Source organism: Dromiciops gliroides, chromosome 4 (genome assembly GCF_019393635.1).
Source record: "Dromiciops gliroides isolate mDroGli1 chromosome 4, mDroGli1.pri, whole genome shotgun sequence".
In the NCBI taxonomy this organism is placed as follows: Eukaryota; Metazoa; Chordata; class Mammalia; order Microbiotheria; family Microbiotheriidae; genus Dromiciops; species Dromiciops gliroides.
The window spans coordinates 392719884-392737911 of NC_057864.1; the positions used below are offsets into that span (position 1 = coordinate 392719884).

Below are 18028 nucleotides of genomic sequence, written 5' to 3' on the forward strand. Positions count from 1 at the left end.
GTAGCTGGGCACTGTAGCCATCTTATGGAACAACCAGGCAGCCGTCCCCTCCCCCCCCCCACCTCAAGAATGAACTTGATGAAGCAAAATCATGCATCCTGAAACCATCACTTTCACCTGATCACAAAGGGTTAACAAATAAGTGTTCCACTTTAAAATAATCTGAAAGGTCATAGAGTAGCAGCTAATCTAATGAATATTTCCTGGTGGTTTTTCTTTTCCCATTTATTTTAATTTCAAAAAACAAAATTGGTAGGTTTTCAGCATTTTGTTTGAAAGAAACGTGACTTACAATGTAGTTCTGTAGAAGTAGTTCCACTGTCTCCCTTCTTCCATATTTGATGATCCATGACTTTAACTTCGACTCTGCTAAGACTAACAGTGACAACAGCCGGTACTTTAATTCCAGAAATTCCATTTTCATTAAGTGGAGTTCCGAGGCAGATGAAACAAAATTAAACCTAGAAATGAAATGTGCTTCACTTAGAGAATGTTACCAATAGTAACAGAGGGATGCTTATTAACCTGTTAGGTGTGAGCTGTGTTTAATATGAAACATAATGCAATAATCAAGGCTTCCTTTAACTCTGGCTGATTCACTAGCCTGAGGACTGGTTTAGAAAAAGCTTCCCTCTTCTAGTTCTGTGAATTTAAAGGCACAAATCAACAATTCAAATCTTTGGCTTAGTTCTTTCCCCTGCCAACTCATCCTTCATCTGTTTCCTTTTGCAACATTACATAATGTTCCTTACAGTTCTGAATAACAATATTGCCTATGGGGGGAAAAATCATTCCCTTATTTTTCAAAGCCATTTCTTTTCCAATATTGATAAATCAGACCTATCTATCTTGGCACAAGAGTCAGAAAACTGTGGGATGCTACTGGCTCCCATGTTTATTCACCTAAAGCAAGTCATGATTTGAAAAACATGTGCTGAAAAATACCAAGCAACAAGCAGTCACTATGCATGCTGAAGGAGAGATTTCAATGTAAAGCTAGAGATTTTCCTTACCTTTCAGCCATATCTTCTAACTGTTCAGGTGGAACAGGAACACCATTAACAGACCGGGTCCGGTGGATCTCATGGAATGCCTTTCTGTGGCCATCTATGTTTTTAAGTAGATCCTGGCATGATTTTTAAAAAGAAGGAGAGAAAAGAAATACTGCTCACAGAATGCTAACTAAAAAGCATGATGTTAAAGCCTGCAACGATGAGTCAATGTATTCAACAATTTGGTCCTGCTGCCACATTCGGGGGCAGCTTTATTCTGATCACAGGCTCCCGGCTTTTTACAGAGGCTCAAGCACTTACATGTAAGACATTATGCTGGAGCGGAACCTAATCACTATGGCATCTTTTAAACACACATGACACTTGCACAACAATATCATTCAGAGGTTTTAAAGAAACATGAGCATGGTTTTGATTCTATGGTCGCTCAAAAAGAAAACTTAAGAGATTCCACAAATAATATGCTGATTTTACCATGAATTTCCTGGGATGGTCATTTTTTAAAAAAACAAAACATAAAACCAAACACAAATAATTTAACCCTTTAATGGTAACTGATTCTGTTACTGATGGGTCACTGCCTAATAGCAGTAATTAATTCTCCTCAAACGCAACTTGTAAAACTTGAAAATAAACTCAGGCTCCGACTCTCAGCCCCTCAATAGTTTTATTTAATGACATTTCCTGGTCATCGGCTGCAGACCTATCTGGTTTGCAACAATTGCCTGAGTTTTGCTGTCCTCTGACTCTTACTTTTGTGGTTCATCCAGGAATGAGATAAAAAGGACCACATGATGGGGAGGAGGGAAATGTATATATCTTTTTTTTTTTTTTTTTGGAGATGCTGCCCTAAGTCCCCTGCTAGGTCCATGGTTATTTGTTAACTGAGAGACACTGAGCACTATAAAAAGATAGACAGACCTGAAAGTAATGAGGGGCCAGCCAATTAGAGAGTCTAGTCCTGGGATCAAACATGTGAGTGTTTGGTGAGCCTACCTCTGGACATGTGTAATGGAGGTTCCAACTCCACTTACAAACATGCCGAGATATTTCTATAACTCTTTCCAATTTTTTAAACTGATTTGTAAACCAGAATTGGTTGTGCAAGCAAAAGACACTCCCCCTGCCAAATTGGTTGTGTGTGCATGCAAAAGACCCTCACAAAGGGGCAACTTGGTCTCTTTCCTCCCTGGCTATGCTCCTACTATAAACATCTGAGTTGGAGGAGACAGAGTAGCAAGAAAGGCAGCAGCAACAGTGGTCACCTGCTGCCAAGGTTGGTGAGCACATGAACTGGCTATTGTTTCTCTGTTGTGTCTATTCTCTTGTGTTCCTGGGTAAAGGGGCACTGAGGACTTCCATGAGCCTAGGAGCACCAAAAGGTGAGAAGTCTCTACTAGAGTTTGGTGATAGCATAAGAGATCTACTTCAAGAGCAAATCACTAGAGGTCTAGATATGGGAATTTGCTACCAGTCAAGTCCTATAAGGAGCAACCTACTTAAGCCACAATAGCAGTGTATCAATGGCAGCCAAGAGGGAGCCTTTTATCCATTGGCTATGCCATACTCAGAAGTGAACTTGGCAGGGAGGAAACTGTATATAAACCATGTTAAATTTTAGCTTGATTTCCCAAAGACCAAGATAGTAGAGGGGAGGAGGTGCCTCTAATTCAGGGACACATGTTTCCATTGTTCATCCTTTATTTTTTCAGTACCATCTCTCTGCCAAAGCTAAATGATTTAAATCAGTTAAATGATAAAAGGTCCTAATTTCTTGGTCAATCAATGTTAGAAGGGAAATAGTAACTGTAATTAGTAATCAATATTGGGGAGAACCCCTTTCCCTAAAATCCAAAGAAGAAGATATAATCTGGTTCTGGGAACTTGACTTGTTAGTAATAGCAGGAGTTGAAATAAGAACCTACAAAGAATATAGCTAACTGGCAGAGAGAGTGGGAGTCTGTATAAGTGCGACCAGAGTTTGTAAGAACTACAAGCATAAATTTGCCACTAAACATAATATTTGGGAATTTTCATGCTGGGAAAAAATATAAAACCTAGGAAAGAGTGAAGCTTAATGATCAAGTAAAAAAAATGATGATTTCCTAAAAGGAATATCTCATGTAATAATATAGTCATATTTTTAGATCTCATTTCTTGGCCCCCACAAACCAACATGGTATAGAAGAAAGACCACGAGATGCTGAGTCAGGAGCTCATGTTTTTGTCCAAATTCTGCCACTAACTTGCAGTATGATCTTGGACAAGTGTGAGAATTGGAATGGCATCCCTGCTGGAGAGATACTGTAGGGAAGCTCCCCCATGAGGAGAAACCATGTGATTTAGAGACCATGTAACTTTAGCTTCCGGAAGTTACATCTAAAGAACCACCTGTGGGACTTGTCAATCAGAGCTACCAGCCAATTACGTTGGAACTCTGTGTGTGTGTGTGTGTGTGTGTGTGTGTGTGTGTGTGTGTGTGTGTGTACAGCTCTGTTTCCTGTTGGAGAGGAGGTTTCTGGGAGGAGGAAGGAGCAAGCAAGCTCTCTTTCACTCGGGACCTTGGTTTGAGTGGAGCACAGACACTGGCTCCCTGAGATAGATAGATGAAGGAATCTTGGCCTCTTTCTCTCTCCTCACCAAATTCTTATGTTCCTTAATAAATACTTAAAAGTCTAAACTCTTGCTAAAGCTTATAATTTATAGTGACCACTCAATAGATTTTAAGACAGTTTAGCTAGAATTTTAGCTACCGTACACAAGTCACTTTATTTCTCTGGGCCTCAGTTTCCCCAATAATAAAATGACAGAGTTGGGGCAGAAACCCTCTACATCCCCTTCCAGTTGTAAGAATCAACAGTGATCTGATGGTATACCATGCTATTTTCCCCACATAAAAGATCTTCATGTGAAATCATATCTCTTGGTATACTTCCTGTTTTGACCTACTGACAAATTTTGTGAAGTTCCTTTTCAATCCTGCAAATAATGTGGACAAATTTCCCTTTATCTGGAATGCCCTCCCTCCTCACTTCCACCTCTTGGATTCCCAAATCCCCTCAGGGATCAACTCAAGTGCCATCTCCTACAAGAAATCATTCATGATTCCATTATAGTTCTTCCACCTAAAATACTGTGCATTTTTAATATGTTATATATTTATGTAACTATGTATATAATCTCCCTCTTCCCTGTCTCTTGATGGACAGAAATTGTTGTATTCTTATTTTTATGTCCTCAGAACCTAGCACAGAGTACCGTAATACTATGTATTTAATGATGAGCAGGAGGAGTTCAGAGAAACCTGGAGGGTCTTGCGTGAGCTGATGATTAATGAGATGAGCAGAACCAGAAGAACATTGTACACAGTATCATCAACATTGAGTGTTAATCTACTGTGATGGACTATATTCTTCTCACCAATGTAATGGCACAAAAGAGTTCCAGGGAACTTGTGATGGAAGAGGATCTCCAAATCCAAGAAAAAAAAAAAGAACTGTGGAGTATAGATGCTGAATGAACCATACTATTTCTTTTGTTTTTGATGCTGTTTTTTTCTATTTTGAGGTTTTTCATTATTGCTCTGATTTTTTCTCTTATAACATGACTAATGCAGAAATATGTTTAATGTTATTATCTCTCTCTCTCTCTCTCTCTCTCTCTATATATATATATATATATATATAACCTATATCAGATTACCTGCTGTCTAGGGGAGGGGGGGAGGGAGGGGAGGGAGGGGAGAAAAATCTGAAATTGTAAAGCTTGTATAAACAAAAGTTGAGAACTATCTTTACATGAAACGGAAAAAAATAAAATACTTTATTAATTTTTAAAAAATACTATGTATTTAATAACTGCATATTGAATTGATGTTCACAGGTTTGGCATTATGAGTTACCTTGAGCTAAACAAAGAGATATTAAAGACAGTGCCTTAGACCTATTGCACAGTGTCTGGTACATAATTGATGCTTAATGATTATTTAATCACTAATACAGTGTTAATAAGGAATATCCCTAATACATGATGCACTAGAAGAAATCCCAACAATATGTGTTGCTAACCTCCAATAATCCTGGATCACCTGCAAATGCTACACTTGGGACTAAGGAATTGAGAAAGAAGCCTCCTAGAATGTTAAAAGGCTCAATTAAAAATTGCTACCAATTATCACTTTCCTTTATTTGTACTGTCCTCTATTTGAATTAAGACATTGAGTCAGTGAAATTTTGAGTGAAAATGGATTAAGAAATATTTGCTTGCAAGAATGTGATAGTTAAATAACCAAACTAAGGGTTTTATGTAAAGGATGTAATTGTAAGAGAAAAATGCACATAATAAGACAAATGTAAATCAATTTATCTTAAATAAAGCAAATACTTTTGGAAAATGAAGAATCAAGCCAATATTGGTCATCTTTGATGATAATTCATCAATCGAAAAGCATTTATTAGGCACCTACTACATACCAGGCATTGTGCCAGATGAAAATACAAAGGAAAAAAAATGAAAATTTTCCTACCCTCAAGGAGCTTACATTTCATTCTTGCTTACAAATCATCATTGGTAATATGCTATGGTCTACATTCCAAACATATTTACTTTAAAAAAATTCCTATCAATCTTGCTTTGCAATATTCTGAGTTATAGCTCATCTGCCCCAATTAAAAACCTCATTTCTCCTGTATTGTTTGTTTCATTAACTTTCATGTTAATACTTTTAAAAAATTGAATTCTGAATTCTTTCTCCTTCCCAATCTTCCACTACCCATTGTGAAGGCAAGAAATGTGATATAAATTATACATTTGAAATCATTCAAAACATATTTTCATGTTAGTCATGTTGCCAAAAAACAAGGAAAAAAAAGAAAGTGAAAAAAATTATGCTTTAATCTGCATTCAGATTCTATCAGTTCTTTCTCTGGAGGTGGATAGCATTTTTCATCATAAGTCCTTTGGAATTATCTTGGATCACTATTGCTGAGAAAAGCTAAGTCATTCACAGTCAATCATCATAAAATATTTCTCTTACTGAGTAAAATGCTCTCTTGGTTCTGCTCACTTCCCGTTGTAGGAGTTCATATAAGTCTTTCCAAGTTTTTCTGAAAGTATCCTGTTCATTATTTCTTATAGAACAATAGTTTTCCATCACAATTATATAACACATGTTTAGCCATTTTCAAGTGTTGAGCATTCCTCAATAATCAATTCTTTGTCACCACAAAAAGAGCTGCTATAAATGTTTTTTAGATGAACGAGATCAAAATGCTCTCCAACTGAACCCCAATTGAATCCAGACAATATACAAGTGAGTGTCAAGCAAACCCCAGAGTCATTTTAGTATTGCGTATCATTTGCCTCTTCAAATGTCTGGGAATTTATAGCTAGCAGATAAGCCCCTATCTACTGTGGCATATTTCTCCAGGATAATTGGTAGATTTTACGGTTCTCAATGAACACCTTCATCTGCTGGAGCCATTTTGTTTTCCTCCCAAAAACTTATTAAAAAATCTAGGCATCCTTATCTTTGACAACCTCTTTTGAATCATATACTCTTGTCATATTGTTTGCTTTTAGTTGAACTGTCAAACGGATTTGTATTTAATATATTGTCATATTGTTTGCTTTTAAGTTTGATTGGCAAAACTAAAGGACAGACACACCTAAGAAGTAAGGGGAGATACGTCCATTAGGCATGGCTACTAGTTGAGTAGCTTGGGAACAGAGATAACTGCAGATGTCAGGACCACTACCCCTCCTTCAAGGTTTTTCCACCCCACCCCTCCTTCCAGCTTTTCCCACACCACTCTTCATTCAAGTTTTCCCCATCCCATCCAAAAGGAACTTTCCATTGTCAGGTGGTCACCCCATATGCTATACCACTTGGTGCAAACATGTTTAGTATTGATATTACTTCAATATATATCGTACCTTTTAGCAAGATGTAGATTCCTTCTTTATCTCTTTTAATTAGACCTATTTTTGCTTTTGCTTTGTCTGAGATAAGGATTGCTACCTCTGCTTTTTTTTTTACTTCAGCTGAAGCATAATATATTCTGCTCCAACCTTTTAACTTTACTCTGTGTGTATCTCTCTGCTTCAAATGTATTTCTTGTAAACAATATATTGTAGGATTCTGAATTTTAATCCACTCTGCTATTTGCTTTTGTTTTATGGGAAAGTTCATCCCATTCATATTCACAGTTAAGATTATTAACTTTATTTCACTCCATCCTCTTTTCCCCTTTGTTTGTACTCTTTTTTCCCTTCTTTCACCCTATTCCTCCTGACCAGTGTTTTGCTTCTGACCACTGCCTCCCTCAATCTGTCCCCCTTTTATCAGCTACCCTTCCTTTTCTTTCCCCTTTTTTCCCCTGCTTCTGCCCTCCCTTCTATTAATACCACCCCTTTCCCCTTCCCCTTTTGATTCCTTAAAGAGTAAGCTGTTTCTTTATACAAATGGGAATATATGTTATTTCCTCCCTGAACCAAATCTGATGAGAGAAAGGTTGAAACAATGCTTACCCCTCCCTCCCTTCTTTCCCTCTATTCGTTCTCTTTCTCTTTCTTCTTTTTACTTTAAAATTTTATTTTTAATTTTTTCAATTATAGGTAAATATTTTTTGAGTTCCAAATTTTTCTCCCACCCTCCCTTACCTCCCCTTTTCAGAGGCCAGCAAACAATTTGATACAGTTTATACATTACAATCATGTTAAACATATTTCAACATTAATCAGAACAAAAGGGAAAAATGCAAGAAAGAATAAACAAGAACAATAATAAAAAAAGCAAGGACAAAAGTGAAAATAGTGTGCTTCTGTCTGCATTCAGACTCCATGGTTCTTTTTCTGAACATGGAGAGCATTTTCTACCATAAATCTTTTGGCATTGTCTTAGATCATTGTATTGCTGAGAAGAGTTATGTCTATCACAGTTGATCATCACAAAATGTTGATATACATTTCATTCAGCATCAATTCATATAAGTCTTTCCAGGTTTTTCTGAAATCCATCTGCTTATGTTTAGTATTGATATTACTTCATTGTCTATGGTACCTTTTAGCAAGATGTCGTTTCCTTCCTTGTCTCTTTTAATTAGGTCAATTTTTACTTTTAAGACTAGTATGAGATAAGGATTGCTACCCCTGATTTGTTTTACTTCAGCTGAAGCATAAAATATTCTGCTCCAGTCTTTTACCTTTACTCTGTGTGTATCTCTCTGCTTCAAATATGTTTCTTGTAAACAACATAGTGTAGGATTCTGGTTTTTAATCAACTCTGCTATCTGCTTCCATTTTATAGGAGAATTCATCCCATTCACATTCAGTTATGATTACCAACTGTATTACATCCTATTTTTTCTTGTTTTTAGTTTTCTCTTTCCTTTCTCTTGTCCCTTCTCACTAGTGCTTTGTTTCTGGCCATCTCAGTCTAATCTCCCTTCTATCAGCCCCAACTCCCTTTTGTCCTTTCCTATTTCATTTCCTAGTTTTGCCCTCCTTTCTATCAGCCCCACCATCTTTTTGTCCTTTTCCCCTTTCCCCTCCTGGTTTTATTCTTCCTTCTATTAGCACTCTACCTTTTTCTTTATAGAATTCTATACTCAATTGAGTGTGTTATTCCCTCTTTGAGCCAAATAAGATGAGCGTATCCACTGTGCCACCTATCTGCCCTTTCATGTGTCTCTTGAGTCTTGTATTTGTAGACTGAATTTTCTGTATGGTTCTAGGCTTTTCATTAGAAAGTTTTAAAGTCTCCCATTTCATTGAATATCCATCTTTTCCCCTGAAAGATTATGATTAATTTTGCTGGCTAGTATATTCTTGGATGTAATACCAGTTCCTTTGCCTTCCAGGAATATCATATTCCCAAGTCCTCTGATCCTTTAATGTTGAAGTTATGTACTTGTTTTTTTAATTTTTATTTTTTAATTGGATTTTATTTTCCAAAATATATGTAAAAACACATTTTGACATCAATTTTTAAAAACTTTGTGTTCCAACTTCTCTTCCTCCCCACCCACAAGAACTCAAGCAATTCAAAATAACTTATATAGGAATAGTCATGGAAAACATTCCCTCATTAGCTAGGTTTTGAGGGAAAACAGTAAAAACCCCCCAAACTTCAGATTAAGGAATTGTCAAAGAGGAAAAAGAAAAAAAAATTAAATTGTTTCCATCTGTTTTCAGATACTATCAGTTCTTTCTCTGTAGATGGGTTGCAATTTTCATAAGTCCTTCAGGGTTATATTGGATCATTGCCTTGCTAAAAATAACCACATGCTTCCCAGCAGATCATCTTACACTCTTGCTGTTATTTTGTATATAGTACATTTCCCTCTGCTTCAGTTCATGTAGGTCTTTCCAGGTTTTTCTGATAGTATCCTGTTCATCATAACCTGTATATAGTACCTTAAACTTGACAGAGAATTTTCTTCATAATAGCCCTCAAAGTAGGTACCATACGTTTTGCCATTATGATCAATCAATATAACTATTTCCCTCTATCCTATTCCCTTCCCATGATATTTACTCTATTTTCTATCTTCTTTTAACCTATTCCTCCTCAAGAATGTTTTACTTCTCACTGTTCCCTCCTCCATGCTGCACTCCCTTTTTTTACCTTCCTTCCTCATCCTCTTCCCCTCCTACTTTCCTATAGGGTTAAATAGATTATTCCTCCCAATTGGGTGTGAATATTATTCCTTCCTTAACCCACTCTGATGAGATTAATGTCTTTGAGCTAATTCTATGTTCTAAATTTTTCTTCCTCCCTCCCTCTTGAACCCTCCCTATGAAATCAAGCAATTCAATATGTCATACTTGTGTAGTAATGCAGAACATTTTTAACTTCCTTGAAAGTGTTTTGCTTTTTACTGCTCTCTCCCTCACTCTGCCCTTCCCTCCTTTCCTTCTTCTCCCCCCCCCACCCTTATCTCCCTCCTCTCCCTCAGGGCAAAAATATATTACTATACCTACTTGAGTATGTATGTTAGTCCCTCTTTGAGCCAATTCTGATGATATTAAGGGGCACTTACTCCCCAACTCCTTCCCCCTCTTCCCCTCCCCTCCATAAGCTCTTTTCTTGTTTCCTTCATGCGAACTACCTCTCCCCAGACCATCTCTCCCCTTACCTCTCCCCCAGTCTATTCCTCCTACCCACACCTCAACCCTATTTTAAAGATGTCATTATGGGTTAGTTAGGTGGCACAGTGGACAAAGCACCAGCCCTGGACTCAGGAGGCCCCAAGCCCAAATGCAGCCCCAGACATAAGACACTCCACCCTGTCTGCCCCACAAAGAACAAAACATAAATGCTTTACAGATATCATCCCTTCATATTCAGTTCAGACATGTGTCTTCTCTGAATTCCTTACTGAGATAGTTCTTACGAGTTTAAAGTATTATCTTCCCATGTAGGAATGTAAACAGTTTGATCTTTTAATATCCCTCATGAAGTCTTTTTCCTGTTGACCTTTTTATGCTTCTCCAGGGTCTTGTATTTGAAAGTCAAATTTTCTATTCAGTTCAGGTCTTTTCATCACAAATGCCTCAAAGTCCTCTTTTTTATTGAAGTCCCACTTTTTCCTCTGAAAGATTATACACAGTTTTGCTAGGTACATGATTCTTGGCTCTAGTCCCAGTTCCTTTGCCCTCTGGAATATCATATTCCATGCCTTCCAGTCCTTTAATGTAGATGATGCTAGATCTTGTTTTAGCCTTATTGGAGCTCCACAGTATTTGAATTCCTTTTTTCTAGCTGATTGCAATATTTTCTCCTTGACCTGGGAGCTTGGAATTTGGCTATGATATTCCTGGAGGTTTTCCTTTTGGGATCTCTTTCAGGAAGTGATCAGTGGATTCTTTCAATTTCTATTTTGCCTTCTGCTTCCAGAATATCAGGGTAATTTTCCCTGACAATCTCTTGGAAGATGGTTTCTAAGTTCTTATTTTGGTCATGGTTTTCAGGTAGTCCAATGATTTTCAAATTATCTCTCCTAGATCTGTTTTCCAGGTCAGCTTTTTTTTCCAAGGAGACATTTCATATCACCTTTTTTATTCAGTTGGATTTACTTTACTGTGTCTTGATTTCTCATAAGGTCACTAGTTTCATTTGTTCAATCCTAATTCTTAGGCATTTATTTTCTGGAGAGAGCTTTTCTATTTCTTTTCCCATTTGGCTTTTCAAACTGTTGACTTTTTTCTCATGACTTTCCTTCATTGTTCTCATTTCTCTTTCCATTCTTTCCTCCATCTCTCTAAATATTCCTTCTATTTCTCCTACTTTCTCTTCAAAGTGCCTTTTGAGTGCTTCCATGGCCTGAGACCAATTCATATTTTTCTTGGAAGCTTTGAATGTTGGAGCTTTGACCCTGTTATTATCTTCTTCTTCTGAGGGTGTATTGTGGTCTACTTTCCCCCCAAAGAAGTTATTGATTGTCTGCTGCTTTCTCTGCCTACTCATCCTGGCTGACTATTTATTGGCTTTTAACTCCTTCTTAAAGTGTATTACTGCTTCCAGGACACACTTGTGGCCCAGAGGGTGATTGGGCTTCTTCTCAGCCTGCCTGGTCTGTGAGTAACCACGGCCGCTTTCTCTTTGACATGGAAACAGAAGTCTGATTGAACTCTGATTCTCTATGTTTGGAAGCTTGGCATGCCTCTGCCCCTCCCCCACTGGGCCACCACCACTCGATTCAGCCCACTGGTTCAGACCCAGGGTTCTCTGCCCCAACTCCAGCAGAGACTGCCTCCACTTCACCCCAGCCTACCGCTGAACCCCCTCACCTGTCCACGATCATAGCCTCAGAAGCTGCTGGCGCTGAAGACACTGACAGGTGCTCGAAGCGCCATCTGCTCCTGGCTGGGTCATGACCATGCACTGAGCTGTTCCGCCTGATCAGTAGGTCATCAGAATTGCCCTCTTTTGCTCATAAATAGTCTCACTCTGTTCTTATGTACATTAGGCTGCTCTGGGTTTTTTTGGAACTTGTGGGAGTCTCTATATCTTTCTTGATAATTTCCTGAAATATGGTGTCTAGATTCTTTTATCGATCATGGCTTTCAGGTAGTTCAATAATTCTTAGGTTATCAATACTGGATCTATTTTCCAGGTCAGTTGTTTTCCCAATTAGGTATTTCACATTTTCTTCTGTTTTTTCAGTTTTTTGAATCTACTTGACAGATTCCTCGTGTCTCATGGAGTCATTAGCTTCCATCTGCCCAATTTGAATTTTTAAGGCATTATTTTCCTCAGTAAGCTTTTGCACCTCCTTTTGTTCTTCCAGATGAATTTTTTTTTTCTAGTTCCAAAAACAATTTTTGGTAGTTTGGTAAGGTACTCACTGAATAAGTAAATTAATTTAAGTGGAATTGTAATTTTTATTATATTAGCTTGTTTTACCCATGAACAATTAATATCTATCCAGTTGTTAGATCTGAGTTTGTGTGAACATGTTTTGTAATTGCATTCATATAGTTCTTGAGTTTATCTTGGCAGGTGGACTCCCAAGTATTTTATATTGTCTACAGTTAATTTAAGTGGAATTTCTCTTTCTATCTCTTCTTGTTTGACCATGTTGGTAATATATGGAAATGCTCATTATTTATGAGGATTTATTTTATTTCCTGCTACTTCACTGAAGTTGTTAATTATTTCAACTAGTTGAATAATAGTGGTGATAACTGGCATCCTAGCTTCACCCCTGAACATATTGGGAAGGCTTCTGGGTTGTCGTTATTACAAAGAATGCTTGCTGGTCATTTTAGACAGATAATACTTATTTTACTGAAAGCTCCATTTATTTCTATGCTTCCTAGTTTGTTTGTTTTTTAGGAATGAGTGGGGAAGCTAGGTAGCATAGCTGACAGATCACTGACCCTGAAGTTGAGAGGACCTGAGTTCAAATGTGACCTCAGACACTTACTAGCTGTGGGACCCTGGGCAAGTCACTTAACCTCAATTGCCTTAAATAACTGGGGCCATCTCCAGCTGTCCTGATTACATATCTTGCCACTCAAACCACATGGCTCTGCAGGAAAAAGTGAGGCTGGTGAATTTGCACAGCTCTTCCTCACTTAAATCCAATTCAGTACATCATGATATTTTTCATGGTCCTCTCTGAGAATGAAGGACAAACAGCAACAACAAAAGGAATGAGTATTATTTTTGTCAAAAGCTTTCATGCATTTTTGAGATAATCACATTATTTTTGCTGTTTTTGTTATTGATATGGTCAATTATGCTGATAGATTTCCTAATATTGAACCAGTCCTGCATTCCTGATATAAATCCCACCTAATCATAATGTATGATATTTGTAATATATTGCTGTAATGTCCTTGGTAGTAGTTTGTTTAAATTGTTTGCATCACTATTCATTAGGGAAATGGTTTAAGAAAAACCTGGGAAGACTTATATGAACTGATGGAAAAGTGAAATGAGCAGAATCAGAATATTGTATATAGTAATAACAATTTGGACAACGATCATCTGTGAATAACTAAGTGCCTACTATGTGCTAGGCAGTATGTGAACTGCTTTAAAAATATCTCATTTGAGATGTGTTGGAAGTGTTATTATCATCATCACTTTACAATTAAGGAAACTGTTATAAACAAAGGTTAAGTGACTTACCCAGGGTCATATACCTAATAGTTACTTGGTAAGTGTTTAAGGCTCAGTGCTCTATCCACTGTGGTAGAGAAAGTAGGGAGATAACTACAGAGAGCAATATGTTCTATGTGTGAATCACAGTAAAAAACATTCATAGATAAAGGGAACATAGGGCATGTTTCTAGTTACCCTTACAATTTTCAAACCTTCTTGCCCTTTCCCAGCTTTAGTTTAGCTTAAGTTGCTTACAATGTTAAGAAATAAGACAATAAGAAGGTTGGATGACATTTTTCTATGGTCACCAAGGACAATATTCCATCTACTTATCTAGAAGTCATCACCACAAAAAAGCTATCAAAAAGGTAATTAAGTATGTAACTGGCTAAATTTATTTCTTTCACTTCCTAGATAGACATATTAAAGGAATTTGAAGACTGATTCTTAGTTTTAAAGAAATTAAAACAAAACAAGATATCATGTTGACAGGCTACAGATCAAAAAATTTAAGAGCTGAAAGTCACTTGAAATCTAATTTATTCCTACACTTTTTTGGGTGGGGGGAGACAGGGCAATGAGGGTTAAGTGATTTGCCCAGGGTCACACAGCTGGTAAGTGTCAAGTATCTGAGGCTAGATTTGAACTCAGGTCCTCCTGAATCCAGGACCACTACTTTATCCATTGTGTCACCTAGCTGCCCCCCACTCTTTTTTTTTTTTTAAGACAAGGAAACTGATGTCTAGGAGAGGTAGAGTGAATGGTCCAAAGTTATCCCACCAGTTAATAGGAAATGTACTTCTTTTGACCAAACTCAGAATTTTTCAGTTTTATTAAATGACTAAGACCTCATATCTCATGGTTCACTGGTATGTGGTTTTAATCCAATAATCCTGCCATAATCTAGCTTCATAATTCATAGCATATTGTATTTTTCTCTCAAGGATGAATATTTTAAAAATATATCAGTAGGTGAGATGGCAGATTACTCTATCCAAGATATCAATTAGTTTAGTTGTAAACATACTACAAAAGTTGGCCTATTTTTCAATCTATTTTACAGCTCTTACATAAATTCTAAGATTGAAAAATGACCCAACCAACAACAATAAAAACAAAGGATTTTGTAATTGTTTCTTAAACTGAAAGGCCATCTTTCAAAAAAAGGCAATGCAAGCAAATGAAATGAAACCCATGATTGGAATGTATAAGAAAAGGCAAAATAATTTTAATTAAGGTAACAAAAAACATTGCTAAATGATGTGTGGATAAAATTTGGGGGAGGCCTCTGTCTCTAAGCAACTTATGACTAATAGGCTTATAGATTTCTTACCTTATGTTGTTCCAGCTTCCGATGTATTGTGTTTGCAGTTTCTTCATGGACCTGCTGAATGGTTATTTCCTCCTGTAAGGCAACTTCTGCCCTATAAAGCCATGCACCTATTGTGCCCAGTGGTGCAGGAAGAGACTTATCAAGCTGTATGTGCCAATCAAAGAGCTGACATGAAAAAAAATCAGGAAAAAAATAAAATTTCTTTCAAGGAAAGTTAATAAAGTGACAGCAGCAACAAAGAATTTTGAGTTCAGAAGAATTCAAATCTATCTAGGATGTCATCAATGTGGAATGACCCCTACAATGATGCAGATCTTAACTAAACTATGCCTGTCCATCCTGGCTGTCCACACCCTCCCATGTGTTTGCCATAGGGCAGCCACACAAGGTATTTTCCTTTTCTTTTCTATATGCCTGGTCATCTCCTCTCCTTTGCCAGAAGTAACAAATTACTGAAGGGTACAAAGACTTTTCATTTTCACTGACATGAAATGGGCTAGATCTTCTGATAAACTCAAGGACTCTGTGTATAATGACAGGGGGAAGGAAAGAAGGAAAGGAAGAGGGCAAGCATTTATTATGCACTTACTATATTCCAAGCACTGTGCTAAATTATTTTACAAATACTACCTCATAATATCTGAATGAAGCCTATATAGAGCAGATTGCAGTGCATCCCAGTATACTACCCTTAAGTTTGGACCAATTTCTGGACTTTTGTCATCAGGTCCAGGATGCCCACTCCTAATCATAACTTCCCCAGAACATTTTGGCATTTCCAAAGATAGAGAAGATCTTTTAGAGTCTGTCCTTCTCTTATCATTCTGAATTTTTTAAAAAAGTCTCCTACACTCTTCCTCCTACATAAATGAATGCTATTCTTTCTCCCACACTCCCCGGAAAAGCCCATCTAATGCCATCAGAAGTCTAATAGGATAGAGATGAGAACTTTCAGTTAAATTTGCTTTAATACAACAAACACCTACTAAATACCTACAATGTGCAGGATCACATACTTGGTGTGGGGATAAGAAGATGAAAACTGATATAGTTCCTGACCATCATAGGCTTTTCATCAAATATGCAAACACATAAATAATAATAAGACAAGGCAGCATAGCCCTAGGGTAATAAGACCCAGAAAATTTTGGAAGGATTTCTCTAGAATCAGAGAGACTTTGGAGTATCTTTGTGGGATAATAGAAAATTCTTGGGCTAGATTTCTGGCTGGAATTCAGGAGAGCCCAATGTGTTGAGGGCACCATATGGGTAAATAGAGAGGAAGTATGAGATGAGAGCAGATGATTATATGCGAGGTGGGGAAGGGAAGGAGGGAGACAGGGAGGGAAGGAGACAAAGCAAATACATAGTAGGAGTGTTCAGGAGCTTAGATCAGGTTGAATCACCAGTTGTGGCGATACTGATGAGAGTGAAATCCAATCTACATCTTTATTTTTTCCCATTGTTCCAGAGCCCTGTGCTTGGGAATTTCTCTCCATAATTTAAAATGCAATTCATTTCTTCAGTAAACCCAACATAGGCCAGCAGGGAACATGTAAAGGAAGGGAGAAAGAGATGAGGGTCTGTGAGTCAAGTCAAGTCAACAAGCATTTATTAAACACTATATGCCAGGCCTTGTGCTAAGTGCTGGGGATACAAATACAATAAAAAGAGAGGCAATTAACTGTCCCCAAGTTGCTTATAATCAAATGAGGAAAAGCAACACATAAGAGAAAGTTGAAAAGGTAGGGGTGGAGAAGGATACTTACTCACGGCAATAATGTAAAGTCTGAGTCAGGAGCAGAATCAGGAGAGGGACACAAAAGATTGGTCCATTCTTAAAAATGGAAATTCTGGGAGCAACTCACTCAAAGCAAAAGAGTGCCCCCCCCCCCCGGCCAGGGCAGAGGGATCTTTTATTCATTATTTTGTGTTTTTTTTTTGGGGGGGGAGGGTTTGGTGAGGCAATTGGGGTTAAGTGACTTGCCCAGGGTCACACAGCTAGTAAGTGTTAAGTGTCTGAGGATGGATTTGAACTCAGGTACTCCTGACTCCAGGGCCAGTGATCTATCCACTGCACTGCCTAGCTGCCCCAAGAGGGATCTTTTGGGGTAAGACAGTCATAGGGAGGGAGAGAACTTCCAGAGTAAGATAGTAGTTGAGCTATGATGGTGAAATCCCAAGAGTTAGAAAAAGAACTGGGAAAGGAAGCCCTATCACAGCCTTGTTTGAATGTCTATAGAATGTTACTCGATAATTCCAATAAACTGCATGTCAATTAATAGTAATTTTGTCAAAGTCTATAAGTTCAAGTTTCAAGATTAAAACCTAGGAAAATAGATAAAGGGAAAAGAGATTTTCCTGGTTTTACTCTGAGGTGCGGGCAAGCCAATTAAAGAATCTCTGTAATTCGGGCACTTTCTAAAACTATTTCAGAGTATATCCAGTAGATGACCTTTGAATCTGAAAACATATAATTAATAGGGAGACAAATCAGTAATGGAGAGTGGTGGGATTGGTTTGGCTGTCCCTACGTGAACCTGAGAGTCACCTCATTAGACTGATCTCCTCAAGAGGAAATACTGTTTGTATACTCATTGTTGAATGCAATCCCTGGCATGAGGTGCCACTTAATAAAAGCTTTTCTGACGTGACTGCATCATATAACTACTCCCCATATTACTATGGTAGAATATGATAAAGCCAAGGAAGAGATCCAAAAAAGGGCCTAAATGAAAAATTGTGGTGGGATAGATCATGGAAAGTTATGAGGGAAGGTTTCATGAAGGAGATGGTACCTAAAGTGGACCTTGAAAAAAAGAAAGAGATTTTAATAGTTGGAGATGTGGAGGGAGTACACCCCAAGCATAAAGAACCTATACTACATCTTGGAAGTAGGGCAGTATAGGGCACGATCATGAAAGATAAAGCTGTTCATTTGGTTGGAATGTAGATTATGTGAAAGGAAATAGTGTGAAATAAAATCTGGCCAGGTGGGATGGAGAAAGACTGTAGAGGATATTTTATCCTAACAGTGGTAGGATATCCCAAAATGTTTATGAGTAGAAT

The 18028-nt window shown here is 37.6% G+C and overlaps 1 protein-coding gene across 1 annotated transcript in view; it reads right to left on the bottom strand.

The window, feature by feature from the left end:
- The window catches only part of SYNE1 (spectrin repeat containing nuclear envelope protein 1), a 583464-nt gene that overhangs the window by 389863 nt on the left and 175573 nt on the right, over positions 1-18028 (bottom strand). Inside the window, 3 exon segments of the mRNA XM_044001388.1 lie at positions 293-461; positions 1014-1126; positions 14960-15124. Of these exon segments, the coding sequence (XP_043857323.1) occupies positions 293-461; positions 1014-1126; positions 14960-15124 (447 nt within the window).